The following is a 16,152-nucleotide window of genomic DNA, read 5'->3' as shown; positions in this document are numbered from 1 at the left end:
TTATCTATCTATCTGTCTATCTGTCTGTATCTATCTATCTATCTATCTATCTATCTGTCTGTATCTATCTATCTATCTATCTAACTATCTATCCATCTATATGCAGATTTTTCCTTCCTTATTATTTCCTGAATTGAGTTAAGTTATAGTTATCTATCTGTCTTCCCTTCTTGATTCTACAATATACGTATACCATTAATATTGGAATCTATACCGTGATTATAAGAACCCAGAATGTCTGAATGTTTTCATTGTCAACAGCCGACAGTTACATTAAGTCAACAACACATGAAATGTGAGTTCTCAACAGAATGACATAAATCTCCGCAGAACAAAGGTGTTTCTATTAACAATTAGTAACCACAGGTTTCAGTGATCTGGAATAATTCTCTAATTATGGGGTCTGATTATACAAGGTAAAGCTCATTGGTCCTGGCCTTGTATAAATAGCCGCGTAGATAAGAGACGCATATATCAGGTAGATGATAACTTCTCCTTTGTGAAGAATTATATCTACACAGCCTGAGCAGTCTTGGGGTCAGCAAGTATGAAGCTTCTCATCTTCTCCCTCCTGCTTGGAGCAGTAGTAGCGGGAGTACACCCAGACAGTAAGTACCCACTGATTGTGTATTCATTTTCTTTCACGACTTTGTTCCATTATCAATATGGAATTTTAATTTATTGATAAATTTCAGCTTTAAGTGGATGCAGATAGACAAAAAAATGATTCATATGCTGAAAGCTTTCACTGTTCCCCTAAACTAACAGATCTGTCTCTATGTATCTATATAGGGATACACCTGTCAATCTAGGGGAGCACTTCAATGGCCATGTTCACATGTCAGCACTTCCAGGTGGTACAGGTTCAATCTGATGTCCTAATTCTATCTAAACATTTCTAAAATTTGCCAAATATATCAGAGTGACTCTTGCTTGTTAATGCTCCTGGATGTCAATAGATCTAGGAAGATATAGAGACACAGAACAAGCATATAAAGTAGCAATCTATCAACAGTTACTGAGAGACTGCTACAAAGTGACAATCAATATGGCAATAGATAAGGTTGTGCCATTTGCAAAAAAATGGTAGCTTCAGCCCAATAGAGAAATGACGATATATCTGCAAGGAAAGAAAATATAACTTGCAAACATTAGTTGTTGCTCTAACTTCTTATTCACTGAAATTGCCCTACTCTAAGTCCTATCTAAAAGCAGCACTAATAAATCAGTCGCATAGAACTGCTGTCCACTGCCTCATATGGTGGAGCACCAGTGCATTTTATATGCTGCCTGTCTCCTCTGCCTAGTGCTTGTGAAAGCGTCCTCCCTGTCAGCTCTTACAAGCAGAAGGCGAGCAAGAACACTGTGAAACTGCATCTCATAGGTAGAGGACAGAACAGAGATTCTGCCCACAGGACTCACAGATAGTATAATCTGTGTGAGTCAGAGGAGTTGTATAAATAATCTTCTATATCATTATTATGCTATACAATGCAAAACTTATATCTTTAGCTGCTTGAGGGGATAGCCAAAAAAGGAGGGTAGAGCTTTGTGAGGAGAGGAAGTGTCTGAGAGCTGCAGGGAAAGATTTAATTATGATGATATTACTGTATACTGTAATTCAACTCAGTAGGTTGTCAGGGAACAACCCTTTGTCTACACATGAAAGCATGTACAGTACTGGATGGTCAGGCTGGAGATCATATGACCAAACTGCTAATAATGAAAGGTTTCAATTTATAATTGTAACTTAGCTCATATGACTTTTACTTGTATTACTCCATCTTCTTTTTGTTTTCTTTTTATGTTTTGTGTACCAAAAGTACTAGTCCTCTTCCTCTCTGAAGAGACAATTTTCAGATTTAATTTCCCAGAGGAGCATTGTAAGGCTTAAAAGTCTCCTCACCTTGGCATGCCAGGTTTGACATGTCACTCTCCATAATGAGAAACGTTACCCTTTGGATCCCGTGTACCAAAAGTGAGACACATTTTATTGATTAGTGCCACCACCACTCACAAATACAAGGAGGTTTACAGGGTTGAACCCATCCCTTTAATGAAAATTCCCAATAGGACAGGCTAAACGTTCTAATGATACCATGTTGTCGGGATCAGAAGTGATCAGTGGTAAATTATTCCTATAAAGCATGTCTCCTCCAGAACAGTTTGGTATATTTGTTAGGAGTAGGTTATTTCTGGTTGTTCTGGCCATTGATCTATAGCCCCCCAATGGAGGAAGAGCACAGTAGAAAACGATCACTGTGGGAAATGGGAAAAATCCTGTGGTTTTAACTTTCAGGGACTGTGACTGGCTGTTATTAGAACACTGTGATAACTCTGTTTTGGGACCACTGTGGTTATTCTTTTTTTGGTGGTTACCATAAAATTATTATAGCTGTTATACGGAGGTTCCACTCTAAAGATATTGACTGTGAGTGACTTATCATGTTAAAATCATTAATACAACTGATCAAAAAGATTCTGAAGCTCTGGTCCAGCAGCAATAGTCCATTGCCAACATACCAGAGCCAGGAGGAGGAGGTTTGCGGGGCTTTGGTCCAGACACCATAGACAACTGACATGATACTCGGACCAGAGTCCTGGGAATGTTTTTGATAAACTCTTATTATCATTATTACTAACGTTCTATTATCTAAAAAACATGTAATGATAATTATCTATAAAAATAAGGAAATTGCTATCAAATATAGTGTTTTCTAGTGGACACGATTTTCATCTGTGTCGATTTAAATTTTTCTCTATCAATCCAAAAGGTTTTCCAAATAGAGTGTGAAATGTAAAAAAGCATACTTAAGTTTTAAGTTGCATTTCAATACATTTTTATTTTTGCAGGGGCCCAAACTGAAAAGGAAAGATATAACAAGTGTCCTAAATTTCTGAAAACGAACGACACCTCTTTTTACGAAAAAGTCAAGCAAAAACACCCAAACTGGACAGACCCATGCTCTACCGCATCTTGTTCTACGGATGCAGATTGCGGGGCAGACCATATTTGCTGTGAACTCCACTGTGGGTTCAGATGTATTCTTGATTTCCAGGGTAAGAATCAGTAAATCAGGCTAATTAACACCTGATATTGATATGTTATATTGATAATAATAGAAAGGCAGATATTCACACAACTATTGATGATACCTTGTGATACAGCACCGCAATCAGGCAGTGCGATAATCTCCAAGTGTTAATATGTCAGTGAAATCCGGCTAAGACGTAGCTTCACGCAAGTAGATAATGATTTTCTACTTCCAAATTTTAGTCACTCAAACGAGCATAAGAAAAAGAAAAATAAAGTTATCCAAATGTTAAGAACTTGCACTTTCTGTTTTCAGCTTTGGCTATGAAGAAACAAGGAAAACTACCTGCCACGACACAGGAGAAAGGAAACCGAACAAAACTATGGAAGCCAAATGAAAATCTTACACAACTAAATACAGAACATGGTATAAACCAGGATAGTAGGAGGGAAAAGGCTAGAAACGAAAGAGATCTTCATGAAAAGAAGGAAAGACATGGAGATAACTCTGAGGAAGAGCAAGCTCTGCCGATAAGTAAGAACAGAGAAGAAGATAAAAATGACAGTAAAAGGGATAAAAGGAACGTTAGCAAAAATCAATCTGTACAAGAAGAAGGGAATGAGAAACTTAAGAAATATGACAATATAAAACATCAATGTGAAGAAGGAAAGTGTGGAAAGGAGTGTGAAAAGAAAAGCAGACCTTCAGAGGAACGTAAAAAGAAAAAAATGCATTCAGTAGTAAAGGAAGAACAGGAAACTAAGAAAGTGGAAAAGACTAGTAGGGACAAGGCAAAGAATAATGAAGAAAACATAGAAAGGGTAAAACGGGAAGTACTTAACAATGCTCTAGTAAGGGATCGGGGAGAAAAGGGGCAGAAGACAGGAGAAAGGAAGAGACAGGCAAAACATGGAGAACAGGGGAAGGAAAGAGCAGCAGAAAACAGACAAGAAAAACATGGAGAACAGGGGCATGAGAGAGCAGAGGAAAAGAGACAAGAAAAACATGGAGAACAGGGACAAGAGAGAGCAGAGGAAAAGAAACAAGAAAAACATGGAGAACAGGGACAAGAGAGAGCAGAGGAGAAGAGACAAGAAAAACATGGAGAACAGGGGAAGGAAAGAGCAGCAGAAAACAGACAAGAAAAACATGGAGAACAGGGACAAGAGAGAGCAGAGGAAACGAGACAAGAAAAACATGGAAAACAGAGACAGGAGAGAGCAGTGGAAAAGAGACAAGGAAAACATGGAAAACAGGGGCAGGAGAGAGCAGAGGAAAAGAAACAAGAAAAACATGGAAAACAGGGGCAGGAGAGAGCAGAGGAAAAGAGACAAGGAAAACATGGAGAACAGGGACAAGAGAGAGCAGAGGAAAAGAGACAAGAAAAACATGGAGAACAGGGACAAGAGAGAGCAGAGGAGAAGAGACAAGAAAAACATGGAGAACAGGGACAAGAGAGAGCAGAGGAAAAGAGACAAGAAAAACATGGAGAACAGGGACAAGAGAGAGCAGAGGAAAAGAGACAAGAAAAACATGGAGAACAGGGACAAGAGAGAGCAGAGGAGAAGAGACAAGAAAAACATGGAGAACAGGGACAAGAGAGAGCAGAGGAGAAGAGACAAGAAAAACATGGAAAACAGAGACAGGAGAGAGCAGTGGAAAAGAGACAAGGAAAACATGGAAAACAGGGGCAGGAGAGAGCAGAGGTAAAGAGACAAGAAAAACATGGAGAACAAGGGCAGAATATAGCAGATAAAAAGAGAGAGGCAAAACATGGAAAACAAAGGCAGGAGAGAGCAGCAGAAAACAGACATGCAAAACATGGAGAACAAGGGCAGGAACATGGGTGTCACAAGCCAATTGAGAAAGAAAGGCAAGATAAACAGGTAAACAACACCAGAAATAATACCAGAATACCAATGGAAGTAAATGAAGTGCTTGAAAATGAGAGAAAAGAAAGTTCAAGTCATGAGGATAAAGGGAATAATTCATCAAGGGAAAATAATGAAGTACAGAAATTGAGAAAGGAGAAGAACTGTACAAGGACACATGAGAATAATCATACGCATGCACCAAAGAACAGAAATGGAGAAAAAAATATTGACCAGCCAGATAAAAGCATAGGGCAGAAATCAAGAGAAAGGGGAGGGCAACATTCCCCTTACAACAGAAGTCTGAAGCCAGGAGAAAGGGAAGGGCAGAAGCCAGGAAAAGAGGAAGGGCAAAAGACGGGAGAAAGTGAAGGACAGAAGCCAGGGGAAAGGGAAGGGCAGAAGCAAGGAGAAAAGAAAGGCCAAAAGACGGGAGAAAGTGAAGGACAGAAGTCAGGGGAAAGGGAAGGGCAGAAGCAAGGAGAAAAGAAAGGGCACGATTTACATAAGAGAAGTTTGAAGCCAGGAGAAAGGGAAGGACAGGAGCCAGGAGAAAGGGAAGGACAAAAACAAGGAGAAAGGGAAGGAAAGAAACAAGGAGAAAGGGAAAGGAAACATTTCCATAAAAGAAGTCTGAAGCAAGAGAAGAGTGGGGGGCAGCAGAAAGGAGAATTGGTAGGTAAAACAGATAAACCTAAACACAACAAAAATGGAGGATGCAACAGTGGAAAGTCAAACCATGCAACAGATGAAGCAAATAGAAAAATAGTAACTGCACAAAAAAAGGGAGAAAAAAAGGACTCTAGTGCAGAAGAAATTCAGAGTACTGTAAGAGAAAAGAGGCACGCTTCAAGAGAAAAGTTTAATATACAAAAAGTGGAAAACAAAGAAAAAAATAAGAGATACAAAGGAAAAAATGAAGCAGAAGGAGCACAGAAGGAGAAAAAATATAAATCTGCCAAGAATAAATCTGATAGTTCAGAAGAAGATAAATCACATGAGGAAAAGGAAAACAGTAGTGAAGAAAGCCATGAAGACGAGTCTAAAGAATCATCGCCTGTTCAAGTTACTGAGCAACCATCATCTCCAGCAAATAATCTGTCACCTGTACCAGGTGAGCAAACACCAGATTTGAATAGTAAGCCATCATCAATTCCATCAGATGAACCGTCGCTTGAAGACTCCCCAATTGCAGCTGCTGAACATACATTTTCAGAAACTGAACAGCTGTCAACTGAAAATATTCAACAGCCCCCAGAATCAGATATCAAGGAGATGGATGATGGTGAGCCTCAAGATCTGGACAGCGTTGAGCTACAAGTTTTAGATGGTGACCAGCTACAAGTTCAGGAAATTAATGAAGCTCAAGTTTTAATCAATGATGAGCTTGAAGCTCTGGAAACTGATAATTTCCAGTCAACGCCATATAGTGAACTGTCACCTACACAAGATGGTGATGGGTCCTCACTTCCAGAAAGTGAGCAAATACATAATTAGCAAGTCATTATGCCTATTTCTAAGCCATATTTAGTCATCAATTTCACTAACTCAATAACCTGTCTTTTCTTAGTATGTATATTACACATAAATGTCCATGATATAAACTATATGGCGTGCAAAGAAAAAATGTATTACTGACTAAGACTTGTTTCAAATTATGCTTTTCAATAAGAATAAAATAGAAGTGCAAAAGTAAAGTATCCATCTCTGACTTCATCATTTGATCAACTTTTACTACTGGCAATCAGGGATTAGAATTAGGTCATAATTAGTAGAGTTTGCATTTTTTTTTATGAGGCGCAGTCTGGAAGCAGTTGCGGGAAAGAAGGTGCTATGGTGCAGAAGAGTATCATCCTTAAAAATGGCGCAGAACCTTCTGGTTAATGCGGTTGTTCAAGACATTCATACAGTATAATTCAACAAGGAGTTTAAAATGCAGAATCCTAAAAGTGTGTAATGTAATTGACGCGCCCCCTGGGACATATTCCTTTTTGAGGGGAATACCCGGCACCGGATCAGATGGGGGGTTGTAGTCTCCGAGCGGCTGTGACCCGGTCCCGTGCCCAGGGCGTCAAGCTCAGTGTTATGTGGCAGTCTTTACTGATGTTATTAAAGTTCGTTGTGTCGACTACGCCACCCGTTGTGATGCGGTCACTGTGGCCGCCGCTGCAGCAGGGTCCGCTGAGGCTGATGGTGGATGCGCAGCTTGGTGGGATAACCCCCAACGGGAGGGGTATAGCCTCAGAGGGGACAGGCGCAGAGGATGGGGGTTGTGGTGGTGCGGTGCAGCCGGTAATGATGACAGACTCGGGTAGTGCAGTTAAGGGTCTTTACTTACTGCAGATGTTCCTGGTCACTCTAGCTCCAAGTGACCTCCCGAGCCGTGCTGCGTCCACCAGGTCCTGGATCCGGCCAACCCCCAAACAAGTCCGGAGCGTGGCCCTGAGCTCTCCCTCTGTCCTTCCTTCAGCCGTCCCCACCAGTGATTCACCTAAATCCAGCTCCCTCGGGCCTTCTGTTGGGCAACCTTTGGCCTCAGGTTCCCTGACCCTCCATGTGGTGTGCCTTCAGGGTGAATGTAGTGGGTGACCGTGACAGACTCTGCCCACGGTCTCCGGTCTCTGGCTGGGGAATGTCTTTACCCCCACCAGCTTGGGTTCCGGTACCCTTCTGCTGACTCCTCACCCGGTGTTCTTATTTGGGTTCTTGGGTCCCTTCTTTGTCCCCCTCTGGGTCTCCTTCTTTACTCCACTCTCTCTCCAGGGCTGTTGTTTCTTTCTCTCTCTCTTTCTGCAGGCTTGTCCTCTGCATCTGACTTATTCTCTGCGTCTGACCCTGATCCTAGTTGGTGCCCACCTTATATACACCCTCTATGTGTGAGCTCAGGTGACCAGCACCCAATGAGCTCCTACCACTACCCAGACTGCTCCCCCTATCTGCCCCTACACTACATGGGATGTTCCTCCCCCCTCCCACTCCAGCCAGGAACAGGCTCGGTCGCACCTGCACATTTCTAAGTGGGAGTGCCGTCGGCCTGCTCCTCTGGAATGGGATGTATGTAGTGCATGCAGTCTATCTGAGCTCAGTTCCACACTCCTTCCTTACCCGGGAGTGGAATATCACACCTCTGGGTTGAGGTGCAATACCCCTGTAGCAGCCGAATCCTCAGGGTGCTACATTCCCCCCTGGTAAATCACAGCACGTCCTCGGGCTGTAAAGACATAAAACAACACCAAAACATACATTTTTTTTTTTTTTCATAAACACAACATATAAAACATATAAAACATAAAACTTTCTCGTCGTCTCTTTCTTTCTTCCTCCTCTGGTCACCGTGCAACTCGTGACCAGGTAAAGTGCGACAGTCTTTTGAAAAGCAGTTCCTTATAAAACCAGTAGGGGGCGCCTTAGGAAGCGCAACTATTTACAGGGAAGTTTTGGCCGTTCTCAGTCCCCGGCCAGGTAAGGGAAAGGGATGGCTGCTCACAGTCCTCAGCCTGGTTTGGGTAAGGGACACACGGGTTAAACTGTTCACTGGTCCCAACGGGGACTAAACTTCAAAGCAGCCACGGTTACTTGGGTACCCCGACGGGTAACTTTATACAGTTTTTCTTTACTACTGTTCTTAATCGTAGTACCTCCTAGCCTTGAACCCGTCCGGGTCTTCTGGCTCTTCCTCCCTACACCGCAACTCCTCCTCTGTCAGGCGATGCACGTGGAGGGCGTAAGGTCCCTTGGCACACTTGTGCCGGGTGAACGTTACCTCGTCACCGACGTAGAGGTCACGGCCTTTGTGACCCTCTGGCAGGTGAGACTCGACATCCCGTCGGGTAACGAAGACGTCACCCATGGTGTTCTGGTCCTTTATGAAGCCCCACCCATGCTGCGCATTAAACTTTATTACCGTCCCGATGGTACGGGGACGATCTGCTGCACGGGGGTCCCTTCTGGTCCGGCTCTTTTGCTCCGCGCTGCGGGTCCGGGCCCATTGCTCTCTGGCCCGCCTCTCCTCCCGCTCTCTCTTGAACTCTGCCAGCTGTTGACGGCAACACTCGGTACGCTCTGCTGCAGCTGCCCGAGTCTCTCCGGTGAACCCCATCAAATCTTCTCCCGTGGGGTCCCACACGAACTGGGCTTCCTCGAGTGGAGGCGAGACCCGAGTCACGGGCTTCGGAGCCGGGATTAGGGGCTCACACAAGGGCCCTAGTCTTTGCTGCCGCTCTAGTTCAGGGTACCCTTCAGGCCTAATGAAGGGCCGCCCGTCCGGCCATGTGAGCTGGCCGAAGAGGTCCTCCCCCAGGTGTGGCACCCTTGGTATTGCGGGCGCGGGCGCGGTGGTGATGGCGCCCGGGTTGCCCAGGCCTTGCGGCCAGGCCTGGGGCACCTGGAAGGTGAAGGGCACCGTTAGGACGGCGGCGCCCTGGGTTACCTGGCCTTGCGACCAGGCCGGAGGCTCCGCGGAGGTAGATGGCTCTGCTTTGGATGCGGCGCCCGGAAACGCTAGGCCCTGTGACCAGGCCGGAGGCTCTTCTTCCTGCGCCACGCTCCGGGTCACGACGCGTGACGTCACTGGGGTCGCGACGGCGGCTTCCGGTCGGGGCCTAGTCGGTGGCGATGTCATGGCGGTCTCGGGTACGGCAGGGGGACTTTCGGGCTCTGCGACGGGGAGCTGGGGCAGGTGGGTGGTCTTCTGGTATGGGGTATAGGCGTCCCCCTTACCTGCTGCCATATGTCTCGCTCCCTCTTCTGCGCCGTCTCCGGCCTTGGGTCCTCCCGCGTCATCCGCAGAGGTAGTCGGTGTTTTCTTCCAAGGGAGCGGGTTCCGTGGACGGATTCCAGCTTGCTGGGCCATCTCCCGGCCCCACTCCGCCAGGATCTCCCTCTGCACTCGGGCCATCCTTCCCGCGAGGCCCTCCAGGGCACTCCGCGCGCACTCCCGATCTCGGGGAAGCTGCGCCAGGATCTCCGCTAAGCCTAGCGGGGTTGTTGACTCTAGCAGGCTCCTGACCATCGGGTCGGTGCTGCTCTGCTCTGCTTCCGGCAGGCTCCTGGCCAGCGGGCCGGTGCTGCTCTGCTCTCCTCTTTCTTCCTTCTGCAGGCTCCTGGCCAGCGGGCCGGTGCTGCACTGCTGCCGCTCCATTCCCGGGTCTACTCTTTCTCTCCTCGACTCCGGGTGCTCTTGCTCTGGACACCTTGCCTCCGGGTGCGCTCGTTCTCGACTGCTCCAAGCGACACCCATCTTTTCTCTTCTCTTTCGTCTCCTCCCACTTCGAGGGCGGTCCCGGGGCAACTCAGTGACTGTCAGCTCCAGGGGGAGTTCTTTCACGCTGACAGACACCTCCAGCATCACAGTCTCTGTTGGTGGGGGCGGTTTCCACTTTTGGCGCCATTTTCTGTCCCGGCCCACGATGGGAGGTGGCCTCTTGCCCTCCTTTGGCACGCCCATAATGGCGTCCGCTGCTCTTCCAAGGCGGGAAATCTGCGGTTTTGGCGGGAATCGCTTCCCAGTGGCGGGAAACTCGGCAGATGGCGGGAACAAGCTGGAAATGGCGGACAATCGGCGGGAAACGACTGGTGATGGAGTCCGATGGCGTGGACCCTCCGGAACCGGCAGGAGTCTTTTTTCTGAGGTAAACTTGCACTTTTCTTCAGGCACGCAGTACCCGGGTGTTGCGGGCACGTAATCCTGCCGACTACGCCAAAGTTGACGCGCCCCCTGGGACATATTCCTTTTTGAGGGGAATACCCGGCACCGGATCAGATGGGGGGTTGTAGTCTCCGAGCGGCTGTGACCCGGTCCCGTGCCCAGGGCGTCAAGCTCAGTGTTATGTGGCAGTCTTTACTGATGTTATTAAAGTTCGTTGTGTCGACTACGCCACCCGTTGTGATGCGGTCACTGTGGCCGCCGCTGCAGCAGGGTCCGCTGAGGCTGATGGTGGATGCGCAGCTTGGTGGGATAACCCCCAACGGGAGGGGTATAGCCTCAGAGGGGACAGGCGCAGAGGATGGGGGTTGTGGTGGTGCGGTGCAGCCGGTAATGATGACAGACTCGGGTAGTGCAGTTAAGGGTCTTTACTTACTGCAGATGTTCCTGGTCACTCTAGCTCCAAGTGACCTCCCGAGCCGTGCTGCGTCCACCAGGTCCTGGATCCGGCCAACCCCCAAACAAGTCCGGAGCGTGGCCCTGAGCTCTCCCTCTGTCCTTCCTTCAGCCGTCCCCACCAGTGATTCACCTAAATCCAGCTCCCTCGGGCCTTCTGTTGGGCAACCTTTGGCCTCAGGTTCCCTGACCCTCCATGTGGTGTGCCTTCAGGGTGAATGTAGTGGGTGACCGTGACAGACTCTGCCCACGGTCTCCGGTCTCTGGCTGGGGAATGTCTTTACCCCCACCAGCTTGGGTTCCGGTACCCTTCTGCTGACTCCTCACCCGGTGTTCTTATTTGGGTTCTTGGGTCCCTTCTTTGTCCCCCTCTGGGTCTCCTTCTTTACTCCACTCTCTCTCCAGGGCTGTTGTTTCTTTCTCTCTCTCTTTCTGCAGGCTTGTCCTCTGCATCTGACTTATTCTCTGCGTCTGACCCTGATCCTAGTTGGTGCCCACCTTATATACACCCTCTATGTGTGAGCTCAGGTGACCAGCACCCAATGAGCTCCTACCACTACCCAGACTGCTCCCCCTATCTGCCCCTACACTACATGGGATGTTCCTCCCCCCTCCCACTCCAGCCAGGAACAGGCTCGGTCGCACCTGCACATTTCTAAGTGGGAGTGCCGTCGGCCTGCTCCTCTGGAATGGGATGTATGTAGTGCATGCAGTCTATCTGAGCTCAGTTCCACACTCCTTCCTTACCCGGGAGTGGAATATCACACCTCTGGGTTGAGGTGCAATACCCCTGTAGCAGCCGAATCCTCAGGGTGCTACATAATCAATAGCATTCTGCTGTTCCTACACTCCCAGTGTTCATCACATGAACATATACTTGCGATCACATATTAAAAATTTTACACAAGAAAAGGATAGGTTTATTAAGGATATGCTTCACACCAGGGTAGTCAATGTAGCAAAGCTAGACACAAAATAGATCTTCATGAAAGGAAGCCAAGGAATGATGATAGCTCATAAACTTGTAGAAAGTGAGGAAGAATATGAAGATAATAGCACAAGGATAAAGAAATGAAAAAGGAACTAACTAAGAAGGAGGAGACTAGGAAGAAGAAATTCAGATATTATTAATGTAAGGAGACAAACTTCACAGGAAAAGTTTATTAGGCAAAAAGTGTACGGCTACACAAAGTTAAAATAAATTCAAAGCCTCAAATAATAAATATGAGAGTTAAGAAGTAGATATATCACATGAAAAAAAAGCAAAAGTCAAGAAGCCTACGGAGAGGCAACCTTCAAATCGTCACTTTTCCAGATTACTGAATAACCAGAATCTAGCATTAATCTGTCATCAGTACCAGGTGAGCAAACACCAGTTTTGGTTAGTGAGCCATTCTTAATTCCATCAGATGGGTAGTCTCAGGGACCACTGTTATAAAAATTACAATTACTCGAATGCTCCCCATCTGAGTAGCTACCGACCAAAAAAATATTAATCTGCATGAGTCAGATATCGATCAGATATCAGTTTTGGAGAAAGAAGAAATATCCTCCCCCCAAACAGTGATAACTCAGCCACAAGTTATGGATGTCGATTCTAAAAAACAATCAATTCCACTCAGCTCCAGATGTTGAACTGTCATCTATACAAGATGTAATGGACCTTATGTTCCAGAAACTGAGCAAGTACATAATTAGGAAGTCATAATTCATATTTTCATGCTGCATTTATAAAACGATTTAACATCTGAATAATGATCTTTTCTTAAAGGGGATCTATCACCAGGAGCCACTCCAAACTATCTACAATCAGGGCCGGTTCCAGGTTTTTGTGGGCCCCAGGCGAAAGAGTCTCAGTGGCCCCTCTAACACATACCACGATTCATGATGCACAGATACCGAAGAGAAATATATATATATAGTACAATGCAAAGATTTCACTTCTTACATTACATGAGTGATATCTATTGTAAATTCCACAATAGGTCAGAAACCGGCGAATCCTCGCAGCGCACAATGCAGACCGGACAGTATAGTCCTCCATACAGTATTATGGGCCCCATATATTGCTCCATGCAGAATACTAGTCCCCATATAACGCTCCATACAGGATACTGGTCCCCATATAATGCTCCATACAGGATACTGGTCCCCATATAATGTTCCATACAGGATACTGGTCCCCATATAACGCTCCATACAGGATACTGGTCCCAATGTAATGCTCCATACAGGATACTGGCCCCCACATAATGCCCCATGCAGGATGTCACCCCCTCATATAATGTCCCATGCAGGATGTCACTTGTTCCCCCCCATATAATGGCCCATGCAGGATGTCACTTGTCCCCCCCATATATTGCCCCATGCAGGATGTCACTTGTTCCCCCCCACCATATAATGCCCCATGCCTCCATACATATAAAAAAAAAAATCAAATACTCGCCTCACTTCTCACCTGCTGCCACTGCTCCGGACTCCTCAGCATCGCCGGCATCTTGCCGCTCTGCGCTGTGACGGCTCAGGAGAGAGCGCGGTGTAAAGACGTCACCGCGCCCTCTGACCTGAGACGTCACAGTGCAGCAGCGTCGGAGGAGACTGGAGCTGCTGCGGAAGCACGGGGAGAGGTAAGTATTTAGCTGGGGCCCTGAGCAAGCGGGGGGGGAGTGGGCGCTGACACCGCGCCAGCTTGCCCGACGGTGAGTGGGCCCCCCGCCTACTCATGCCCCGGCACTTGCCCGGGTGCGCCGTGTGCTGAGGCTGGCCCTATCTACAATATATGGTCATATTACTCTCTGAAAGACAATTCCATACCTTTATTTCTGCAATCTTTTGCTTCCTGATGAAAAAAATATCTGTTTTAATTCAAATGTAAATTAAACTTAAGTGCTCTGGGCATGCCAAAGCACTTCCCTTGGTTCTAGCACCTCCATGTCTCTATTCCCTACTTAGATCCAAGTTTTCCTGCAGTGTAGTCAAGCCCGTGAGCTTGTCAAGCAGAAGATCACATGCTGGCAGGGAGCAACAGAAAGGCAGTTATGGATTAGTAGTAGGCAAGTAATTCCGATGTACTTATTTCATGAAGGTCATGTCTTTGGGCCAACCTACTGTGAACTAAAACTTAATGGGTATTTTCTTGATATTGATTTTCATTCTTAAGATAGGCCATGAATGTGAGAGAACTGGGAAACCGGCTTTGAGCATTCCTAATTGATCAGCTGATTGAAGGGGTTAAGGCACTCCAGTGATCGCTGTTTTGTACATGTTACAGTGGCCATGCCTGTTTCCTGCAGCACAGCGAAAGCAAAATGTAGAAAGTTTGCCTGGTCCTAACATCGCAGTTCCTTCAGTCAATAATTACGATGGTGCTAAGAGTTGAACTCCTACATTCACTTGCATGGGGCTGATTTGCAATGAGCAGAAGCAACTAGCTTTTAAAGCACCTCTCCACCATTGTTTTTATTGCACCGTTGGAATGGTGCTTTAAATGTAAGCCCCCTGTCTCATACTCACCTGCCGCTGCCTTTATTCTTTTCCAGCATCGCTCCCGTTGGTCTCCGGCGAAAAGTGACCTGCTGGCAGCTCCAGAGTTCCATGGAGGTCACTTTTGAATACATCTCTATGAGAACCTCGTTCTGGCTCTCATAGACTTGCATTGAGCTCTTGTGACATAACTTCTGACTTCCGGACAGTCAGATGTTACAGGCACAAGATGGCGCCGTGGGAGCAGTGAGGCATCGGTAAAAGGTAAAGCCGCCATAAGGTAAATATAATAATGGGGGTAGGGGGCTTACATTTAAAACGCCACTCCAGTGCTGAAAAAAACAACGCTGGAGTGGTGCTTTAAATATCATAAAATCCCTTTAAATAACATATCATTGATGACCAATATTGTGGTCTACATCTATCTTGTCCCTAAAAGCATACAATAGACAATAGAAGCAAAGATCAAGCTGTAGGAAAATTTCTTTAAGGCCATCACAACTAGCTTTTATGTTACTCAAACGAGAGAACCCATATGTTAAGTAGTATAAACAGAGACAGATGAGGATTTTACAGTATTTCCCATCTATTATAAGTCTTGTGGTTGTATGGAATATTTTTCTAAAACGTTGCTAAATTCTTCTCATATTTTGATGAAATTTACAGAAAACCAACCTGTGGTAAGTCCATGATGAAGTTGTAGGCATTGGCTTCTTTTGCTGCTGTGATGATATCATCCATAGTTGCACTGTCCTTACCAAAGCGGATGTTTTCTGCAATTGTTGTAGCAAACAGGACCGGCTCCTGCTCCACAATGCCAATCAAAGAGCGCAGCCACTGAATGTTTAGTGAGCGTATGTCATGTCCATCCAAGGTCACCTATTAGATTCAAGGAGAGGCCAAACTTACCAAGATGAGCAGTAGACTCAAGATGCCTCCGTATATTTATCATTAGCGTGGCCACATCTATAGCTAAAAAAATCTGTTAAAATACCAATATTTATTGGTATACCAATATTTAGCAAACTAATGGTTGCCAAAGATTAACTTTCACAAGAATAAATATCTATTTTTGGAGTATTATTATCACTGGGTGCGCTAATCAGGCAGTACAGTTTTCGGGTCTGTTATGGAGGTTGTGAGCTAGAGATTTGAGCCGGAGTCTCATGACACCTTATACATTAGTATACTTGCCAATCTTCTTTAAACATCCAGGAGGTGCCAGGAAAAAAAGGAAGGGGGAGGGAGCTGGGGACCTCTTGGACTGTCAAAAGAGTTTGCACAGCCCAAGCCTCCTAGAATCTCAAAGAAGGCAGGTTTCTGGACCCAAATATCGTCATGGCCAAAAGTGTTGGCACCCTTTAAATAATTCCAGAAAATGAAGTATTTTTCCCAAAAAATTATTGCAATTACACATGTTTTGTTATACACATGTTTATTTCCTGCAGGCTTCTTTCCATGTTTTATGTCCTGCAGGCTCAGAGTGCATCAGCATCAACGTGAACTATCTGTCGACATTTTAATGAAATGAAATGCTATGGAGGAGACCCAGGAGGACCCATTACTGACACAGAAACTTAAAAAAGCTAGGCTGCAGTTTGCCAAAATATACGTGAGTAAGCCAAAATCCTTCTGGGAAAGCATCTTGTGGACAGATGAGACC

At 45.9% G+C, this 16,152-nt stretch overlaps 2 protein-coding genes across 3 annotated transcripts in view; one reads left to right on the top strand and one right to left on the bottom strand.

Moving 5' to 3' along the window:
* LOC141161742 (bile salt export pump-like) overlaps positions 1 to 16,152 on the bottom strand; it is a 151,975-nt gene that overhangs the window by 85,081 nt on the left and 50,742 nt on the right. For both annotated transcript variants that reach the window (XM_073647002.1, XM_073647003.1), the window contains one exon: positions 15,165 to 15,368. In XM_073647002.1, the coding sequence (XP_073503103.1) occupies positions 15,165 to 15,368 (204 nt within the window). The remainder of the gene's footprint in view (positions 1 to 15,164; positions 15,369 to 16,152) is intronic.
* LOC141160877 (uncharacterized) lies at positions 426 to 6,515 on the top strand. The gene is made up of 3 exons (XM_073645678.1): positions 426 to 608; positions 2,854 to 3,060; positions 3,351 to 6,515. Exons 1-3 carry the CDS (start codon positions 548 to 550, stop codon positions 6,401 to 6,403), a joined length of 3,321 nt encoding a protein of 1,106 aa, XP_073501779.1. The 5' UTR covers positions 426 to 547; the 3' UTR covers positions 6,404 to 6,515.

This window comes from Phyllobates terribilis, unplaced genomic scaffold, assembly GCF_046119375.1.
Source record: "Phyllobates terribilis strain yellow unplaced genomic scaffold, ASM4611937v1 Scaffold_9__5_contigs__length_417890890, whole genome shotgun sequence".
NCBI classification, from domain to species: Eukaryota; Metazoa; Chordata; class Amphibia; order Anura; family Dendrobatidae; genus Phyllobates; species Phyllobates terribilis.
Note: the sequence above shows the minus strand (reverse complement) of the source record. Positions and strands in the feature narration are given on the sequence as shown.